The following is a 22256-nucleotide window of genomic DNA, read 5'->3' on the forward strand; positions in this document are numbered from 1 at the left end:
TATTTTGAAATTCTCAAATCTTTGACGCAAATTAATAGATAATACTATTTAGACAAACATTTATACAAATTATAAGTCATATACTTATGCATTTACATTTTGTCGTGTAAAATGTCACGTAATCAATTATTTTTTTTACAAATCAATAAAACTATAATCTACTTGAGAAAAACATAATTTTAAAACTACTGTATATAATTAATTTTAAAATTTATTATTTACTTAGTCGTAAAAATCAGTATGATTAAAGCTTTCTGTCATGAAATAAAAACCTGTTTTTTTATTTTTAACATTTTGATCACATTTGACGGAATATTGTCACTTTATGTCAATTGTCAAATAATACTCCTTTAACTGTATATGTATGTTTTCCGAGAGAAATCTTTAGTGAGAAAATTTCAACTAATTATTAAACAATACAAATTAATTTATGGTATTACAATTTGAAATGAATTGAGCAAATTGCAAAAACAGACATTAAAAAATTTAACTGTCAAATTAAATTAAAAATAAAAACAATCAAATTGACATTAAAATGATACATAAAATTAAAATTTTTGAAAAAATTGTGTGAATTTCATACTATAGTTGCGAATTTATTTAGTGATCAAATTAATATTTCCCCTTGCTGTCAAATTATTTTCATTTGCTATCTGTCATATTATTTTCTTTAACTGTCAAAATTATTGTCTTAATACTTAAAAATGTAACTATTATTATTTAAGTACATAGTAATTATATATTTAAAAATTGTAACTAAATTTGGAATTACATTGTTGAAAACTTCGTATTAATAGAGGTTAGGTAATGAGTATATTCTAACTATTTAACTATGTAATCCGAATTATCTTAATCAAATTACTTAATGTTCATAATTTTTGTGATTGAGTGATTTTGTGATCACTGATAAACTCATTCAATTCATTCATTAATTTTATTACACTACTACAATTATTTTTGTCAATTTGAATCGTAAAACTTGCATACTCTCATCAACTTGCATGTCAAATTCTCACAAAACGTGACATTATATTTTTTTTTTGCAAAAAAAATGCATTTCAACTAAATATAATTAATTGATTAAATTTTAGTATTACTTAACTGAGGTGTTTATTACTTATTCAACAAACTTATTAAGCTTAATTCATAAAGTTTGTAATAAATTTTTCATTAGTATATAAGTAATTTTAATTGAATAATTCACAAGGCAGATTCTCATCAAAAAATAATCAATTGAAAACAACTAAAATTACTTATTTCAAGTATGTATTTATAAGTAGGTTTACTCATAATCTGTATAGTGAGTTATAAAAGCTTTTTTTCTCTTGATTATTAAATGAAAACAAACAGATTAATAATAATTATGGATGATAAAAGAAACACGTGAAAGTGTTGTGGTCTAAAATTTAATACTTGAACAATAATAATAAATTATAATAGGTACATAAATATACATACATACTTATGCACACTACGTATATTCAACTATTATACTTAGTATTAAATTATAACGAAAAAAAAATAGAGTTGACCGTGTCAACTCTGTGATACCCGTACGAATTTGTTATTCTAAGTGCGAATAAAAATTCCATAGCTGACTATGGGACAGATTGTGACATTAAGTTGCCATGTTACCATATAAATTTATGCAAAATTTCAATACTGTGTGTGCCAAACTGCTAATGAAGTTGTATGGCGACTACCCGAACCAGTACCCCGATCATATCTAATTTAAATAGGATTCTGGCACTTTTGGGTTTTAGTTTTTGAGTTATTGATAGAACGGACGGACAGACAAAGCCAAATCGACTCAGAATTCAATGCTAGTCAAAAACATACACTTATGTCTATATCTCAGATCATTATTTCTTAGCGTTACAAATGGTAAAGCAAATTTAGTGTACCCTTCGAACATACGTTCGTACGGGTATAATTAAGTATACAGTCTTGTTGCAATATAAAAATAATTTTAAAATATTTACGTCTATAATTAATAATAATTGTTAAGAATTTATAAATGTAGAACGAAAATAAAAATTAATTTTTTTTAATTGATTTATTTAACAACTTTTAAATAAATAAAAATTGTTAAATGAATAATTATATAAATAATATAAATATTTTTTTCGCACCCTTATAAATAGTCTTTAATATTAAAAATCTTGTTGAAAAATTATTCAAGTTAGAAATTGTAATTTTATATTAAAATGTTAAATAAATGTTTTATCACAATGAGCCTTAGTGGCTTTAAGTGTACCCTTCGGGTAGCCGATCCGGCCTAACATATATCGGAAATATTTGACTTTAAATATTTTTTTCCACTGAAACATGTGCTAATATTGAAGATTTATAAATATAAACAAAAATTTTATTTTCTTTTAAATTCTTTATAAAATATTCTATTTTATGTAAGAAAAAAAGTTCTTCAACCTTCTTAAAAGAAATATATATTATGTAAATAGAATTTCTTAAGCAGCTCCTTATTATTTCTTTATGATATATACTCACGTACCACCATTATGTAATAAATATGTATGTGAATATATACGAGGTATAAGAGGTACTTAAAATTCTATAAAAGCATATGCATCGGTTACTATTTATGGTAACTTAATTCTTAAAATGGTAGTTATACAAAATATAAAAAAAAAAATTATATTTTTTAGTATATGAACTTTACGTGATTTTATTCTTAAAGAATAAAAAAATAAGTAAATAGTAAGTATATGTGCATATAGCAAATACTTAATAATATGTTAATCTTGTATAACAGTTTCTTATTTTTGTTTTATGCTTTCATGCACAACATGAATGAAAGCTTTACATACTTATATGTATAAGGTTTCCATATTAATTAAACTTACAAAATAAAAGAGATATTCAATATTTTGCTTAAGTGTACTTATTATCTACTTAATAATATTATAATTGAAGCGGTAAGTGGACAAAGGGGTTAAAAGCTGTCGATTTGTCGTTAGTTAACCCCTTTGTCCGCTTATCTCTTCATTGTATATCATATATAAAGTAATAATTCAATGGAGTCAATTAAAATTTTGCAAATTAATGATTCTATAAATTTATAATTGCAATTCTGGGGTGATTTTTCAAAATGCGATAATATCATATGTGTTTGACCAAATTTAATTATTTAATAACAGATTTATTTGTTCTTTGTGAGAAATAATTTCAAACTCTTTCTAATTAAAGGGCAATAATCAAAATATAATAATTAATCGGTATTTCCAATAAGGGCTTAAAAAATTAAAGTATTTATTCAATAAAGAAAAGACAACTAATTTCTCCGAATATTATTGTCAAATTTTTAATAGAGCGAATTTTCGATAATTCAGTTTTATTTTAGGTTTTAATATAAAGCAAGTTCGATAAACTCAAACTGCAAAATCTGTAAAAAAAAAAAGTATGCTCGAAAATAACAGTTGCGCTTTAAATTCTAAACGAATTTTTAAGTTTTTTTTATAGCTACGGCAAAAATATATACTAAATGAAGAGCCATAAGTAATAGAAAAATTCTGGTTATTAAAGAATAATCGAGTATGTTACAAATCTGCGTAATAAGTATGTTACAACTCTGCAGAAGTAAAATAATCAGTTTCTGCAGATTTATAATTGTATGTGTGAAAAGACATTTAAGATTTAATTTAGAACTTTCAACATTCATGAACTGAATTATCGAAAATATTCTATGCCAAATTGAAAATTTATTTTGAGCTTCATATCGTAAGTTTATTGAAAAAAAATTATTTGAATTCGTTCGGTAACCCTTATATAATTAATTCTTATATTTTTGCTTACATGTATGTACTTAAAATTATTTAATACATAAGCATATCCGTAGTAATTTAATATTGTAAAAATAAAAAAATAAAAACCAAAAATAATAAATTAATTAATTCAATAAATTTTTTATTCGTTTATTTTTTCTGCTTGCTTTCGTTCTTAAAACGAAATCAAAGAAAATTGAATACTTCATATGAATAGAATTCGGAAAAGCGAATGCCAAAATTTTTGGTTAAAAAATTATATAAGTACGTACATTCACACATTAATATATACATACATATTTTTTTTTATTAAATTTTTAACTATCATTAAACAAAATAAGTATAAAAAAATTTTTTTGAGAAAAAAATTAAAATCTATTTACTTATTCGCATCTATTCTTTTATATATTTATATACGTGTATGTCGAATTATTTATATTTTTTATAAATAAATTATAACATTTTAGTATAATAAAAAAATACAAAAAAAAAAAGAATTGCTGTCATTATTATTTTTTTCAAATAATGTTTGAAAATATACTTTTGGCCGAACAGTATTTTTTATAAAGTGTTGTATTAAAGAGGCCACAAAAATTTAATATTGTATTTTAAATTTTATAAAAATTTTGTTTTGGAAAATTAAAGAAAATAAATTTAAAAAATGTAATTTTTAAATATTACATATTAAATATAGAAGAATAATTAGTTTACAAAGTGTTTCTGTACAAAAAAGTAATTGAGCAAAAATTTATTCTTCTGTCAATGAACTCTCGTTTATCTCAATTTGAACGTTTTGAGTAATTTTAGTTCATTTTGAGCGTTTTGCGCGTTGCTGAGTAATCTTAGCTCATTTTGAGTGTTTTAGGTATATGAACATAATTCAAATGTCATTTTAATGCCAGCCTATTTGTCAGATAATAAATCTAACAAATATTTAAGACGGCTTAATTCAGCTAATTTCATATTACATAGAAAAAGAATAAAATATTAAAATACAATTAATAATAATAAAAAAAAAATAAAAATTAAACTATTTATTAAGTATACAAATGAGTCAGATTAAAATAAAAAATTATATATATACAGTAGAGTCGCGATATAGTGACCAATTAAATGTTCAGGGTGGTCATTGTTACGAGGAGTCTACTATTCCGAGACTAGTGTTTTTTTTCTTCAATCAATATTATAATTTATTCTTCATCAGTGAAGGTTACATTTGTTTCAGAAAAATAATTTTAAAACTCTTATTTTTAATAAAGTACGCATATTTAATTTTATTTAAAAATAACGAGAAAAAAATAGAGTTGACCTTGTCAACTCTGAGATACCCGTACGAATTTGTTATCCTATGTGCGAATAACTAATGTGCCATAACTAACTATGGGGCAGACTATGACTTTAAGTTGCCGTATTACTATATTAATTTATGCAAAATTTCAGTATTATGTGTTTTTCAAAATACTGGTTGTGCCAAACTACTATTGATGTTGTTTGGCAGCTACCAGAAAGAGCCAAGAAATTTTAGCGAATTTTATCAAGCACATCGGCCCTACTAATATACTTACTTGTGTGAAATCTCAATATCACAGCTTTTATAGTTTCTGAGATATAGTCAAATAACTTTTGAAGTTGTATGGCAGGTACCAGAAGAAGCCAAGTAATTTCAACGACTTTTATGAGACACATTGGCCCTACTAATATATTCGTTTGTGTGAAATTTCAATACCATAGCTTTAATAGTTTCTGAAATATAGTCAAACAACTTTGGAAGCTGTATGGCAGGTACCAGAAGGAGCCAATTAATTTCAACGACTTTTACCAGACACATCGGCCCTGCTAATATATTTACTTGTGTGAAATCTCAACATCACAGCTTTTATAGTTTCTGAGATATAGCTAAATAACTTTTGAAGTTGTATGGCAGGTACCAGAAGGAGCCAAGTAATTTCAACGACTTTTATGGGGCATATTGGCCCTACTAATATATTCGTTTGTGTAAAATTTCAATACCATAACTTTTATAGTTTCTGAGATATAGCCAAATAAATTTTGAAGTTGTATGGCAGCTACCCGAACCGGTACCCCGATCATGTCCAATTTAAATAGGGTTCTGGCACTTACTACAATAAATCATTTGTGAAAATTTGGTGAACTTAGCTCAATTAGTTTTTGAGTTATCGTTCGGACGGACGGACGGACGGACGGACGGACGGACGGACGGACGGACGGACGGACAGACAAAGCTAAATCAACTCAGAATTTGACGCTGATCAAAAACATACACTTGAGTCTATATCTAACACCGTTATTTCTTAGCGTTACAAACGGTAAGGCAAATTTAGTATACCCTTCGAACATACGTTCGTACGGGTATAAAAATTATAAAATAAAAGTAAACTGCAGACTCCTTTTTTTAATTCATCTAGAATTTCTAACTTTTCTTTTAGAGTTAAAAATTTTCTAATATTTCCAGTCATTTTTACTTATTAGGAAATTGAAAGACTACGATATTATTGTTTTAACACTTCCAAATTACTGACAAAAAATGTAAAGCAATGTACAGAAATGCAAATATAGAAAGCAAAACAAAAAAAAACAACTCCAATTGTAACGGTTTTACAATAAGGAAAAAAACATGTGGTTGATTTACAAAAAATATTTTTTAGGGTCACTATTTAGAGTTACAAAATTGTTTTGGGTCACTATTTAGAATACGCAAAATTCAAATGGTTGGGTCACTATATTGGGAGGTCACTTTACTGGATGGTCACTATATCGCGACTCCCCTGTATATATATATATATATATATTTAAAGTTTAAATAATTTTCCACTTGTTGTGTTTTTTTTTATAATTGCCCCATAAAATTCAGTTTTAAAAGTGTGATGTTAAAAAAAAAAATATGTTTTTTTTTTCTTATAAAAGAACAAGAGAAAATTTTATTTTAATAAACACAATTATTTCTATTTAATTATTTATATAAAATGTAAGTATATATGTGGTTAAAAATAACAAACTTTTGATATATATTTAATTATATAGTCTAGATATACTTAGGTACACGTATAATATAAAATATATTTAATACAATTTTTTTTTTAAATATTATTATTTTTATATATACATATATATGTATGTTTCCACCGGCATGTGACATGCGTTCGTTATTATTATTATTCATTGTTATTATTATTATATTTCTTTTTTCATATATGTATATACATGATATATATTATATTTTGCAATAATATTATTGAATATATTTTTATAAAAAAATAAAGCACTTAAGTTGCTATTTTCGGATATATATATATACTTAAAACTTTGAGCAATAAATTATTATGAGTATAGTTTATTGTTTTATATACTTTTGTACGCATTTTTTTTTAACCGCCTAACATTGCATAAAATAAAAGAGAGGTTTTGTGATGGCACCAAATTATTTAGTCTTTTTATTGGAATTTCGTCTATTCAAGCTTAGGAAATGTAAATTTAATTAAGCTACATATATATTTAATTATTTTTAATAATGTCGTTCCGATCTGAATTAATTTCACGAACATATTGTATATATATATACGAGTATCAGAATTTACTTTAAAATGTGTCAGTTTGATTAACATTTGAGATATGCACCTGGAAGGTCTCTGGAACTGGACTTTAACGATTTTATATTTTCGACTAAAAATTTTTTCGGTAATATCAGGCAAAAAAAACTTTCAATACGAGCAAATTTTACATATTTTGCAATATTTCAGAAATTATTTGACGAAATTTTTTTGAAATTTATTATTTTAGTTTTGATTGTTAAAAAAAGTAATTGAGAAATTCTGCACTAAAATTCGGAAAACAGAAAATAAACTCTTACTAGAAACCAAATTCAAATTTTTCTCGATACAACTAATGACTACTAATTTACTAATTTTCTTAGAATTTGAAATACTTAAAGTAATAAATGTTTAAAATAAATGTGGTCCGTTATGTGCCGAACACATCGAATTTCTCGTCTTATAATTCAATATTAATAAATAATATAATAAATAACTATAAACTTAGTTTCAAAAATCGAAAATAAGTGAAAAATTTATAATAATAAATATAAAAATGAACTATTGTCATTTTTGCGCCTATACTTATACTATGTATAACATTTATAAGTTTATTTATATAAATTGTTTATAACTATTTTATGCTATGTACATGTTCGTGTAAAATGTCAATGATCTTTTTGAATATTATTATTATTATTATAAGATTTTATATGTAGATATATAGTGTACATAGTGTTAATGTTATTTTGATGATGATAATGATCAAAAGAAAAAAAAAAATTGAAATTTTGTCAACAAAATAGTTTCATGTTATTTTTGTTTTCTATTTTATTTTTTTTTGGTTTTCTAAAATATTTTTTTTTAAATATTTGTTTATTTTTGGAATTTGTTGCAAAATTTATTTGTAGGTGTTTTTATTTTTTTTTTTAAATTTGTACAAATTAAATTATTATACGAGTATTAATTAAAAGAAATTATTAAAATATTTTAAAAATTATTTGAAATATAATTACATATTTATTTATTTTAATACTTAACGTAGAAATTGTTGAATAAGTTTAATAATGCGGAAAGAGTGTGATAATTAAGATCTCATTATAATAGATCATTGTATAACGGGCAATTAATAATTTGATAATTATTGGAATTCTATAAAAATGAAAACCAGTATAACAGAATAATTTAATTGAACTTTAAATTTGCATGATTACAAGGAATTTGGGATATTGATATTTGCTCTGATTAAAACCAAAATTTGTTATTCGAATACTTATCTGATAAATGTTACTAAGTACTCGTATAATGTGTTGTGACACGGATTTGTCCTGAGATATAAATAACATACCTTGTGAGGATGGGCAGAGCAGAGGACGGAATCTGCCGTTTGTGCTTGGAAGAGAATGAAACGATCGAGCACTTAGTGTGTGAATACGAGACGGTTGCTTGCCAGTGACTTGGATGCTTAACGGGGGGGAGGAGGGAGGGGTCTTTGTAGTTCCGAGATCGCGGCTTGAAGTGATTGATATACTGCGATTTGTCATGGGTATAAAGCTGATATGGTGGGGACGCGAATCACAAAGGATCCTAAGCTTCGACGTTTAAGGGCTTCAGTTGCCCCGGGAAAAAGCCAACCTTGTGCAGTTAGATTTAGATTCATTTTTCATTCATCATTTCAAAAAATATCTTCTTTTTAAAATGGAAGTTAAAATTTGACAGATAGGTGTTCGAAGCAATATGTTTAATAATTAATGTAAATTTTTGATTGGCGAATAAACCCGTCTTAATATTTAATTGTCTCATATGTTTATTTCAGTTTTGAAAAAGAGAATTCACCGTTTTAATGTTAAAAATTATTACTCTTTATTAATATTATATTTTTTTTTATTTCTGTTGGGTTTTGTATTGTTTCCATAAGTCGTGAACGAAATGACATCATAAATTTTTTGCGTATTTGTTTATTTTAAAATCGAAAAAGAATCTTTTTTGGATTATGTACGATCATAGTACAATGAATTAGACCTATATAATTGAAGACTGTAAAATTTTTGCAAAAATTTTATTGAAATATAGTTATAGAAAATGTATGTATGTATGTATGTATGTATAGTTTTTTTTTTGTTTAATAAAATAAAATTTTTTAACACGTTATCCAAATTTTTGGCTGAAAACTTGTCGATTTTTCCATAATGAGTTCAAAAATAAGTGTGTTTTTTGTTTTGTTTTTTTGTGTGTTTTATTTTTAAGCATATTATGACAACAGAATAGAATTGAAATATTTATATAAAAAAAATAATGAGAAAAAAAAATACTTTTTGTTTTCTTAATTTTAAAAATAGATTTGAACTCTGAAGACGAAAAAAAATGACGAAAATATTTTTCCATTTCATTTTTTTTTTTCAAAAATCTTGAAAATTCGTGTTTTTTTTTTTTTTGGGTAAATTTTTGATTGTTTTTGAGTTTATGAAAAATTTTTTTTTTTTTTTTGTTAAAAAAAGAAATGTCGAAAATTTTGAACACAATGAACAGAATGAAAACTCGATATATTCGAACATACTTAAGATTTAATTATTTTTAGCTTATATAATTTTATAATGAAAAAATTATAAAAGAAGTAAAAGTGTGCTGCTCTCGAATGAAAATAACGCGTGTTTTTCAAATACAATATAAAACGTGTGACCGTAATTTTTCTTACATGTGTCAGGGATAAGATAAAAAATTTTTTGTCAAATTTTAATTATTTTTTTTTTTTGGTTTTTTTTTGGACAAACAAATAAACATGATGCTTACGTGATTAACAACACGAGTTTTTCAAATTAGCAGAATAATCAGGCAACAGGTACTAATTTCAAACAGCTTATTTCAAATCTTTAGTACATAGAACAGATATGAGTATAGAGGTCTCATTTATTAAACATAGCCGAATGATCAAAAATTTGTTCTCGGCTTATAAAATTCTCAATTATACAGAACATTTTGAAAATTGTTATACTCTTTTTTTTTCTAATTAAAGTCCCTAATTTCAATATTTTAATAAAATTGTATTTTCGAAATTGTTGAACATGATAAATCAAACAGAACTAATTTGAGATGGCGTGGACAACTGTAAAAAATCACGTGTAAAATTTTGACATTTCATAAAAGCACTCAAAAGCAAAATGATCTCCTATAAAAAATGTATACTTTAAAATTAAATTTGCTAGTTTATTTTTCTATTTTAAAAAACTAACATTAACATCTTAAGTATATATTTAAATATCTAATATATTTAAATTGAAGATTATTAAATAACTAGAATATTGAAAATTATTAGAGCAAATATTTACAAAATTTAAGTAATATTTTATTATAACTAAGTTATTTATTATTTTTGAAAATTAATATGCAATTTTGAATGATAATAAGAAAAATTCAATTCACAATTTTATTAGTGTACAGATACACATACTTAGTAAATGATTTCATTTAAGATCTACGTCTATTGTAATGCATATTTTGCTCATTAATGTGTAAATATTTTCATTTAATAACAACAAAATATTATGTACTTAATTACTTAAATACTTACTGTTATATTAGCAAATTCGAAATTTATAAATATTTGATAAAGAAAATAAATATTTTGTTAGTTTGTTTGTTTGTTCGTTTTTCTTTTCTCTGATTTCGAATTTAAAATTAGCTTTAACCTTAACCGTTTTATCAAATTAAAAATAAAAGAAATGTACATTTATTACTTACTTAGATTATTTGTTAATTATAAACATACACATAGCTACACGTAGCTATATACATAAATAGAGAGAGAGAGAGAAGTTTAATTATTTACTTATTATTAATTTGTTATTTTGGGTGGGGGGGCACAAAATAATCATATATGTATGTAAGTTTCATATTACTTAACTGCTATAGAATTTCCAATTCATGTGATTTTTAAATGAAGTCTTATGATTATTATCCGTTTTTTTCACAATATTATATGTGCTATATATTTTGTGATTTTATAATTTAATATTTAAATTTAAAAGAATAAAATATATTATGCTAACTAAACATAAAATATAGTCTAATTTGCTATATCATAGAGGCATAGACGAAAAAATTAAAATAAAAAAAATTATTTGAAATATGTACATAGGTGGTTGAGAGAATATTGAATAAGTACTTGTATGGTTCGAAATTATCAACTCGAATTTATTTTAAGTAATTTAAGCATTTACGTAGTAAACCTATTATTATACATGGCTCTTATATCTGATTCCTTCATACTGTGACTCAGTTTAACGAAATGGAAAATCGAATTTGTTAAATTTTAATTATATATACTTACTATCATAAACGGTAGCTAAAACAATTTGAATAAAATAAATTTTTATAACATTAATTAGAATTCAATAAGCGCATAATTACGAATTACTAAATTTAGAATAAATAAAAATTCCAAGCTTAACTTATTTACAATTCAAATTCTAATTATTCACAATTAAAAAATTATTTAAATTGTGAATAATAAATATAAAAGTGACGCTCTCTGAAAAGAAATCCGAAAGAGAAAGAGAAACAACCACCATCACACTTGAATTTTTATAATTTTTCTAATATTTTATTCAGTTACTGCCGGACCAGTTTTAATCACTTAAATTTATAATAGTTGTGTAATAAAATATTTATTTATTTTGTTTTATTGTATTTAAGCGCCAGCTTTAAAAAAAAAATTGAAATATTGTAAACAATATTTTATCAATAAATTCATTTAATCAATTTCAAGGTGATTTACGATCAATCAGATAGAGAATTAAGAAAAACATTTTAGTAATTCATTTTTCGATCATTAAAACATTAAAAATTTTTCATAAAATCAAGTAAATTGCAAAAAGAAATGGAAGTGTTATGGAGTTGCCAACTGAATTTATCATTCTGTGCTGAACGTATTATATTTGTGGTTTGTCATTTGAAGATACAAGTTAAGGTTTATGAAAGCATTTAATTATTTTTCATTTTTCTTGTTATAAATACTTAATTTTTCTTAATTATTATTAATATTTCAATATTTTATTTAAAAATATTTAGTATTTTCATATTTCATTCAAATTCTACCTAATTTTGAATATTTTACACGACATCCCAATAAACATTTCATTTTGATTACTTATTTTTGCAATATTTAAATTAGAAGAAATTGATAAATTCAATATTAATGTGTTATTGAACTAAATGAATTATTTATAATCTGTAATTTATTTCTTTAAAAGTGGAATGGTTTAAGAAATTTGTGTTTTACAATTATTTACAAATAAAATTTGCGGTTGCTTATTGATAGTTTTTGGTTTATTGGTAAATTAATTTCATATAGTTGACAGTATATTGATTAACAGATTATGTAATGCTGTTATGTAATTAAATAGATACTTAATTTAAAATTGTAAAAAAAATTTATTTATTCAATTTAGTTTTCAAAATTTGAAATTTCTTCAAATGTGTGCTATTAATAATTAAATATATTCTTTTGCATTATCTTGTATACATTATTCCATTGATTTGAATATATTGTATTATTTATTTTAGGTAGCTGCAGCATCTGGTTATAAGGTTTCATTAGTTGAATTAAATCAAGAAGTTTTAGCAAAATCACAAAATAATATTAAAAAAGGATTATTACGCGCTGGACGTCGCCGTTTTAAGGATAATGAAGATGCTCAACAAAAATATGCTGAAAGTATCTTTAAACAAATTGAAGGTACATCAGATTTAAAAGATGGCGTCAAAAAGACTGATTTTGTTATTGAAGCTATTGTTGAGAATCTACAAAAAAAACATGAATTATTTGAACAAATTGAAAAGGTTTGAACATTTAAGATTTATTATTTTTTTTATATATATATTTTTATAATAATTTGTAAAAATTTTATTGTAATTATTTTAGTTGGCACCGGAACATGCAATAATGACAAGTAATACATCATCATTGTCAATAACAGATATTGCACAAGCATCAAAAAGAAAGGATCGTTTTGCTGGTATGCATTTCTTTCATCCAGTTCAAGTAATGAAATTATTAGAGGTTGTACGTCTTCCTGATACAACAGATGATACACATAAAACTGTATTAGCTGTTGGTGAATCAATGGGAAAAACATGTATTACATGTAAAGATACACCCGGATTTGTTGTAAATCGTTTATTAGTTCCATATTTAGCTGAAGCAATACGTATGTTAGAACGTGGTGATGCATCAGCACGTGATATTGATACAGCTATGAAATTGGGAGCAGGTCATCCAATGGGACCAATTGAATTAGCTGATTATATTGGTTTAGATACACAAAGATTTATATTACATGGTTGGAATGAAAAATATCCTGATAATCCATTATTTAAACCAATTAAATTGGTTGAAAAATTAAGTGATGAAAAGAAATTTGGCCGAAAATCTGGTGAAGGATTCTATAAATATTCAAATCATTAAGAAGAAAATCATTTGAATGTTAATTTATGATGGTCAATATAATGAGAATAATTTGAATTCTCTGTGTTTTTTATTTCTATTGAGTTTGAAAGTTATTTGCATTATTATTATATAAGTAAAAAGAAAAACGAAAAACACAACTATTAATTGATAAAAAAAAAAATGTAAAAATATTATAAAAATAAATTTAAAATTTTGTCAAATTACTCTTAAATAAAATAAATTTTTAATTATTGTTTTTGTTATTTTTATTTTAATAATTTATATATAAAAAATAAAGAAATTTCAAAGATAAATGTAATTGTATTTTGAAGTAAATTTTTCGCTGATGCTACTATTGAAACCTTAAGCATTTTTTTAATTTTAAGAGAAAATTTATAAATAAATTATGTAATTTTTTTTGAAAATAAATGCAAAAAGTTGAAAATGTTCGTGTGTTATTGAAAAATTAGTATTCTTATGAATTTTTAAAGTAGAAAATAAATTAGGAACTGAATAATATTTGCATACCATTGAAAAGTTTAAGAATTGTCAAAGACTTTGTTATAAAAAAAGTTGTTAAGTACCATTGCAGGTGCTTTATCTGGTTGTCTTCATCAGCATTCTTTTTAAAATATAATTATTGTAAACTATTAAAAGTAGAAAATAATTAAGTAAATCAAATATCATTCGCATAACATCCCAAAATTTTCATAAATAAGTATGAAGTGTTTAACTTGAATTCAAAATAAATAAATAATTTAGAAATATTAATTTTGAAAATTAAAATAATTTTTTATTATTCTTTTTTTTTATTATTATTACAGGACATGACAAGCCTTTAACACAAAGCGAATGTAATATCGAATTAGTTATATAATTTATTTTAAAAGCTACAAATAAAATATTAAATTTGTGTGCTTTACAATTTATTCAATATCACTTTTAAAAGTTTGAAATCGACAAAAAAGAGAACAAAAGAATTCATAACAACAAAATTGTAAATTAATAAAAACACAAAACAAAATGGCAACTGAAAATATCTTTCATATACCACCTGGAACTGTTCCATTAGATACTCAAGTTGCTGGTCATACTTGGGGTGAAAATTCGGTTGGCTTATTAAAATTAAAAGAAGATGCTTCAGTTTTAAAACCATTAGGTAAACCAGAATGTGGTGCACGTGAAATAGCTTTTTATGAAACAGTTTATGGATCAGATAATCCGATAATATCAAAATTAAAAAATTTTACTGCTGAATATAAAGGACATACAAAAATAAATATAAATGGGAGAGAGGTAAATTAAATATTTTAAAAATTTTATTGTAATAATTAATTTATAATAAAATTTTAATAATTTCAAATTTATAGTTGGACTTCGTAAAACTTGCTGATTTAACACATAATATGAAAGAACCATGTATTATGGATATTAAAGTTGGTAAACGTACATGGGATCCATTAGCAACACCAGAAAAAATTGCTGTTGAAAGAGAAAAATATGCAGCATGTAAAAATAATTTAGGTCTATGTATACCAGGTTTTCAAATTCATTCAATAACAGATGGAAAATTAAAACGTTTTGGTAAAGAATTTGGTAAAAAATTAACCCCACATACATTTAAAGAGACATTAAGGCTGTTTTTAAATTTTGATGCGGGTATTTGTCAACCATTAGTTGATGATATATACAAGCAATTAAAATCAATTCTAAAATGGTCAAGCACTCAAACATCTCTAAAATTATATTCAAGTTCTATTTTACTAGTTTATGATTCCAAAAGACTGAAGCAATACCTGGAAAAAGGTTTTGCTAACAAGTAATGTTTATAATTAAAAAAAAAAAAAAAAATATATTTACTAAAATTTTATTTTGTAGTTTCAGGACAAATAATAGTATCCCAAATGAAGATATACTACCGTCCCATATTAACAATAAAATTAAGCACGAATTCATTAGTAGTAATAATGGTTTTGTTGAAAAGAATGAAAATGAAAATAATCCCAATGAACAAGAATCTTATAAAAATGGTTTAAAAGCACAAAATAAAATTGAAATGGTAATAATTTACATTTATTATTTTAAATTCTTTGGTAATATATTTTATTGTATTTTTTGTTTTTTTTTTTTTGATTTTTAGATAACTAGTAAAAGAATAACAAATGGTTATCATTTATATTTTGATGATAATGAAGATGATAATGATAATAGTGATGATAGTGATAGTGATAATCATGATCATAATCCAAAAAGGGATTGTTTATTAATAGAAAATGATGAAATTAATAATAAATCTTGGTCACATGTTAAAATGATAGATTTCGCACATGCATTTTTTAATAACACCGATGATTTAACGCTTGATACCAATTATTTATTTGGTGTTGAAAATCTTGTTCAAATTTTTGATGAATTTTCCAAAGAAGCCAATAACATTTAATTTTTAAGCCGAATTTATTGAATTATTTTAGATTTCTATGTTGTATATCATTCAATATTGTTCAATTACAAACAAAAAAAAGTTTTTCTAAATTTGAAAAACAAATTAATTATTCATTTTCATTTCACTTTTGAATAAGTTAAATAATAATTTTAATCATTCAAAAGTTTAATTAAAAAATTTTATTATCGCATGAAATATTGTAAGAAATATAATTAAGAGAATTATATATAAAAAATATATATATATATATATAATAAAATTTTATGGAAATCTATATTATTATGTATATAAAATACATTATGTATTCTTTTATATGTACATTATTATTATTAAATGGAGAAAGATAGTTTTGTATAGAAAATAACTATTTAGAAAAAATTTTAAAATCACAAAAAAAATATATATATATAGATATATTAGCTTTAAATAAGAATTCGTTTATCATATTTTTTTTTTAAATTATTATCAGAAACAAAATAATAATGTAACAAAAAAAAAGAAAAAAAGAAACAAAAACATTAAAATCTTCCTTCAATATTTTGTAAAATTATTTTGTGCAATTTTTTTATCATCTTTAAATTATTTAAAAAGAAAAATGGAAAAAAAAAAACATTTGTAAATGGTTGAAAAGAAAATTAAAGAAAACAAAACAAAAAAAAAAAAAGAAATTTATAGATTCTAGAAAAATGATATTAATTATTTTATTAGATTTCAAAAAAAACTTTAAAATTTTATATTGCCCATGATTGAAAGCTTTTTAATCTAAACAATCAATCGGAAGTCATTTGTTTCATTTTATACAAAACTTTAGTTAATTATTTTATTAATCATGTTTTGTACTTATAACAACTTTAATAATAAAAAAAAAAAAAACAAATTATAAATTTAACTAATATTGAAATTTAATCGAAATTATTAAGTTTGAAAAAAATAAGATTAAATTAATAGCAATTGTTATAATATGCACATGTTGTCTGAATGCAAATCGGTAACTCGTTTACGACTAAGATGTTTCGGTAGAGGACTTGTGAACCCGATAAAAGTCTCGCGGCTTCAAATGCTTGTTGTTCTGTGTTTTGTCAAGGGTCTAGATATAATGCTAAATGGGGGTTTTTGTTTATTCAATTCTAGAATACTTTTAGGTTGTAGTACGTTCGAAAATTCACGCTACGTACACTGAAAATATATATCGTTCGGAAATTACTGACTGTAATAAAATGCTTTCGAAAATTCAATCTGTAATAAAGAAATGTTTAAATTTTGACCTCTAGTTTAAATTTTGAATGAATTGCCGCATGAAATTTCTTTTTTTTAATTTAAAATTCAGAAAAAATTTTAATTTCATAAACAATGTTATTTCTGTTATTTTCCAACAATTGATTATTTAGAAGTTTCAGAATTTGTAGACTGCGTAAACAAAAAAAAAAACTTAGCTGAAGTTTTTGTATACTCTTTAACGGCTGGGGTTTAGAAATTTTAGTTCTAATATAGAACTTTCAGTGCAGCGTGCATAAACGAAAATCCACAATGATTATTTAGGGTGGGGACGAAAATCACAAAGGATAAGGGTCTTGTGTTTTTTAATTTCATAGTTTCATAGCCAAAGATACATATTTTTAATATATGAATTGAAAAAAATACGATATGGCATGTTTTCAAATATTTAAAAGCATGTTTTCTTAATATCTAAATTGAATTGATTCTCATAACATAATGTTTTGCTTTTTTTAAAGGAAAATTTTTGAAGTTAATTTTATTGCTTGAATAAGTAAAGTGAGTTTAATTTTTTGTAGTTAGTTAACCATTGAGATAAAATATAATAAATGAAAAATTTAGAAAAAAGAAATTCTGTGAGATAAGACAAGACTGAAAATTTATTTTAGCTATTTACTTCTTAAAATTGTTGATATTTCAATTAAACTTAATTATTTTATTTCATATTTATTATTCTACAACATTATTAATTAAATACAACAAACTATAAATTTTGATAATTTTCATAATATTTTTGTAATGTCGTTTTATACAATGGTTCCCCTTTTAAAACTTGTGAATTAGAATCAATTATTTTAACTGCAATAAAATCACCAGGCAAAACTTTTTTTTTATTTTCTTCATTCGAATTTTCATCTATTCTGTAATTGTTTTGATCTGGTAAATTAATATTTGGTACAATAACTTTAATATTTGCATCATTTCTTCCATAATAAAATTCCTCAGAACGTTTACTTTTACCTTCAATTAATATTAATTCTTGTTTATTTACAAATTTCGATTGTAATTCTTCAGCACCTTTTCGAAAAACTTTAACCATTTCTTGTAATCTATCAATTTTTATATTTTGTGGAACATCATCTTTATAACGACGATGAGCAGTAGTTTTTTCTCGCATACTATACGCAAATAAATATGCAATATTATATTTAATTTGTTCTATTAAAGTTAAAGTATCAGAAAATTCTTCATTAGTTTCTCCACAAAAACCACATATAAAATCACTTGATAAAGAAATTTCGGGTATTAAATCTCTTATATGATGAACTAATTGTATATAGGATTCTCTACTATAACCTCTTCGCATTCGATCTAAAACTGCTGTATTACCAGACTGTGCTGGTAAGTGAATACTTTTACATATATTTGGATATTTTTTAATAGCATACAAAACATCATCAGGAAAATCTTTGGGATGTGGTGATGTAAATCGTATTCGAACTTCAGGAACAGTTTCAGCGACACCTGCAAAAATTTATTAATAATTTTAATATGCAAATACGATATCAATTTATTATAAAAATGAACTCACATTCTAATAACTCTGCAAAACGAATTCCCCCAATTTTCGGCTTATATACTGTTTTAAATCCTTCAGCTAATTTAGTTTTTTCATCTTTATTTACTTTGACTTCATTTGACATGAATCTATAACTATTTACGTTTTGACCTAGAAGGGTGATTTCTCGACATCCATTTTTAGCTAAATGTTTTACTTCATCTTCAATTGATGATAATGGTCTAGATCTCTCTCTTCCTCTAGTAAATGGTACTATACAATATGAACACATATTATCACAACCTCTCATTATTGAAACATACGCTGTAACTGAATCCTTATTTAAACGAACAGGCATAATATCAGCGTAAGTTTCATCTAGTGATAATAGAACATTTACAGCAGACTGTCCATTTTTTGTAACAGCCAATAGTCTAGGCAAATCTTTATAACTATCAGGTCCTGCTACAATATCCACCCATTTTTCTTTTTCAAGAACTTCTGTTTTTAATCGTTCAGCCATACAACCTAAAATTATACCATTTAATTATTTGTTTAAGAAATTAAAAATAGGTTGGATTAAATTGAATTTTCGAAAAATTTTTAGGAAAAGTTAAAGTTCTTAGATAGTCTATAAAGTAGCAATTACTAAAAGCTGGTTAAAAAGTAAGTTAAATTTTTAAAATAATAATGCTTAAATTTTTTACCAAGTATGCCAATTTGTAATGGACCTTTCTTTACAGAGCGATTGTTTTTTATGGCTTGTAAATGCTTTAAACGATTCCAAATCTTTTTCTCAGCGCCTTCTCTTATGGAACAGGTTACAATTAATATGACGTCAGCTATTTTAACATCATTACATTTTTCATAATCATTTTTATTTAAAATGGACCATATAATTTCAGTATCATTGACATTCATTTGGCAACCATAAACTTCAAAATACACTTTTCTTCCTTTACCAGAATATTCTTGTGGATCAATATATGGTATCGAATTATCTTTTAGTTGATTGTTTGTATTAACAACTGGAAAATTTTTACCAACTATTAAAAATTCTTTTAATCCAGGTCCATGTTTTATGTTTTCTAATTTTTCTTCAATATTGCTTTTTTCAACTTTAACGGAAAATGATTTTTCCATATTTTGAAAAAATGTCAATCGATTTAATGATTTCCGTCTCAAGTGACGAAATACGAAACTGAAATGATTCATATTTCACTTCTACTTTGTTTCTGTTTCGATTTTTCAAAACTGGTAGCACTGTCCAGTATTTTCCCTAGATGCCTAGATATTTGACTAAACTGTCAAAATGTCAAATCAAAGGCAAGGCTAGACAGATTTTTAGAAGTGAAAATATTTTATGATTCGGCTTTCTGAAAGTAATTTTTTTTAAAGTAAAATTTTGTTAATATTGTTTAAATTAATAAAGGAAAATGAGTTACCGTTTGAAGGAAGATAACCTTATTGAAGGTAAGCAATTAATCCAACAAACAATTTTAAAAGAAACCTTAAAATAAATATATTTTTTGATTGAGAAAAATTAAAATGGCGAACTTCTAATGGAATGAAGACACACTACTATTTTGACAGACATTGTGACCAACATCAAATAACTAAAATTCTAGAAATAGAAAATTTAGTAAATATTTACAATTTTTATATAAAAATTTTGAATGATTATTTTTCGCTATACAGCAATGTGATAGCTTTTATTTCCAAAATTTTGCTTTAATCTAGCTCAACTTGAAAAATCAATCTTTACTTCCGCCCCTTTTATTTTTTTTATTTTGAACTTGGTTTTTGTTTTCCCTTTTTTTTTTTTTTTTTTTTTTTGAAAATGTCCTACACATTGTGGGTAGGTAGGTATGCATAAGTAGGTGATTCCAAGCAACATAAGTACACAACTTGTAAAGTTTTGTAAATTTGATTTTTTCGTCCAGATATTCTTTTTTTATGATATTTTTTTTCGTTTGAAACAAATTTTTAATTTTGCCAGTAATTAAAATTACCAGGCACATCACCTGTCTCTTCCACGGGCAGTTCATCACCTGGTTGGGAGTCAATTTCCAGTAGTTCATCTAATTCATCTAGATCATCTAATGATCATGGACGTCATCATCGCTATCGTAAAAAACGTTCATATGAACGTTCAAAAGAGCGATCACGAAGTAGAACAAGAAGTCGATCTCGTTCAAGATCTCCAGTCAGACGTTATTCAGAGAACTCAAGGAAAAGAGATGATGCACTAAGTGAAAAAGAATGTAGTCGTGGAAATTGGGATTACAGTAGTGGTGGGATTTTATCTTTATTATATTTGAAATAATTTTCTTTTATTAGAATTCTTTTATTGAATATTGTTTGAATATTCAAGAAAATCGGAATAATTCATCATCAAATCACTCAAATGGCAAAGAAAGTGAACAGACAACTGGTGGTAATTTTAATCCATCAGCGAAAATTTCACTGAATGTTTTTGAAGGGAAAATACCAGAAGCTCCACCTCCTCCAACAAATCTAAAAACTTTAATTCATTTTGGAAAACCTGGATCTTCCGCAAAAGTAACGAAAATTTTAAAAATTTATAATTTAAAAACACTAATTTTCTGTTAATTAAATTTTTAGCCTGGTATACAAATGAAATTAATGGCACCAAAAACAAAAACTGAAACAAAACCTAAAATTACGGTTGCAAGTGCATTTAATATTGACAGCGATGATGAAACAGAGGAAATGCCAGCTGAATGTAGAATGCGTATGCGCAATATAGGACGTGATACACCAACTTCGTCTGGGCCCAATTCATTTGGTAAAACAAAGAAAGGTTTCGTTGATACTCATAAAGTTTTTGAGAGAAGCTTACGAGAAGCTTGTGCTGATGTTGATTAATTTACTTTACTATAGTATTTTATTTCCAATATTACTGAGAAAAAAAAACTTGTTTTTCGTGTTTGTTAAGTATATTCGAATTTTCTACAGACCTATTTTGGTGAAATCTATTTTAAAGAAAATATTAAAATAGACTGTTTAGAATGAATATATCGTTTGGATAATCATTCTAAATAAGTTAGCTCATTCAGCTTTATAAAATTATAAAACAATGAAATTTAGTTAATAAATTATTCCAAAAGAATAAATTGTTTTTTTTCTTAGTATTTTTAATATTAAAGCACAAACTTAATATTTTGCTGAATCACATCGCAATTTAGAAAATAATTAGAACTAAAATAAAAATTAAATGTCTATTTAACGATAAATTGATATT

The 22256-nt window shown here is 24.3% G+C and overlaps 4 protein-coding genes across 6 annotated transcripts in view; 3 read left to right on the forward strand and 1 right to left on the reverse strand.

The window, feature by feature from the left end:
- LOC129613335 (hydroxyacyl-coenzyme A dehydrogenase, mitochondrial-like) overlaps positions 1 to 14142 on the forward strand; it is an 18122-nt gene extending 3980 nt beyond the window's left edge. The window contains exons 2-3 of the mRNA XM_055527345.1: positions 12893 to 13168; positions 13251 to 14142. Coding sequence (XP_055383320.1) covers positions 12893 to 13168; positions 13251 to 13793 — 819 coding nt within the window. The 3' untranslated portion in view covers positions 13794 to 14142. The remainder of the gene's footprint in view (positions 1 to 12892; positions 13169 to 13250) is intronic.
- The window catches only part of LOC129613334 (inositol polyphosphate multikinase), a 26993-nt gene extending 10713 nt beyond the window's left edge, over positions 1 to 16280 (forward strand). For all 3 annotated transcript variants that reach the window (XM_055527341.1, XM_055527342.1, XM_055527343.1), the window contains exons 2-5: positions 14600 to 15071; positions 15146 to 15594; positions 15654 to 15834; positions 15916 to 16280. In XM_055527341.1, coding sequence (XP_055383316.1) covers positions 14799 to 15071; positions 15146 to 15594; positions 15654 to 15834; positions 15916 to 16215 — 1203 coding nt within the window. In that variant the 5' untranslated portion in view covers positions 14600 to 14798 and the 3' untranslated portion in view covers positions 16216 to 16280. The remainder of the gene's footprint in view (positions 1 to 14599; positions 15072 to 15145; positions 15595 to 15653; positions 15835 to 15915) is intronic.
- A 1860-nt stretch (positions 16281 to 18140) lies between these two features.
- LOC129613333 (CDK5RAP1-like protein) lies at positions 18141 to 20206 on the reverse strand. Its single transcript, XM_055527340.1, has 3 exons — positions 19699 to 20206; positions 19025 to 19519; positions 18141 to 18957 (listed from the first exon to the last, which is right to left on the reverse strand). Exons 1-3 carry the CDS (start codon positions 20204 to 20206, stop codon positions 18197 to 18199), a joined length of 1764 nt encoding a protein of 587 aa, XP_055383315.1. The 3' UTR covers positions 18141 to 18196.
- A 99-nt stretch (positions 20207 to 20305) lies between these two features.
- LOC129613336 (PEST proteolytic signal-containing nuclear protein-like) lies at positions 20306 to 22248 on the forward strand. Its single transcript, XM_055527346.1, has 4 exons — positions 20306 to 20464; positions 21007 to 21285; positions 21366 to 21553; positions 21617 to 22248. The coding sequence occupies exons 1-4, from the start codon at positions 20428 to 20430 to the stop codon at positions 21878 to 21880; spliced, it is 768 nt and encodes a 255-aa protein (XP_055383321.1). The 5' UTR covers positions 20306 to 20427; the 3' UTR covers positions 21881 to 22248.
- The last annotated feature ends 8 nt before the right edge of the window (positions 22249 to 22256 follow it).

This window comes from Condylostylus longicornis, unplaced genomic scaffold, assembly GCF_029603195.1.
Source record: "Condylostylus longicornis isolate FDR11 unplaced genomic scaffold, ASM2960319v2 ptg000083l, whole genome shotgun sequence".
Classification (NCBI taxonomy): domain Eukaryota; kingdom Metazoa; phylum Arthropoda; class Insecta; order Diptera; family Dolichopodidae; genus Condylostylus; species Condylostylus longicornis.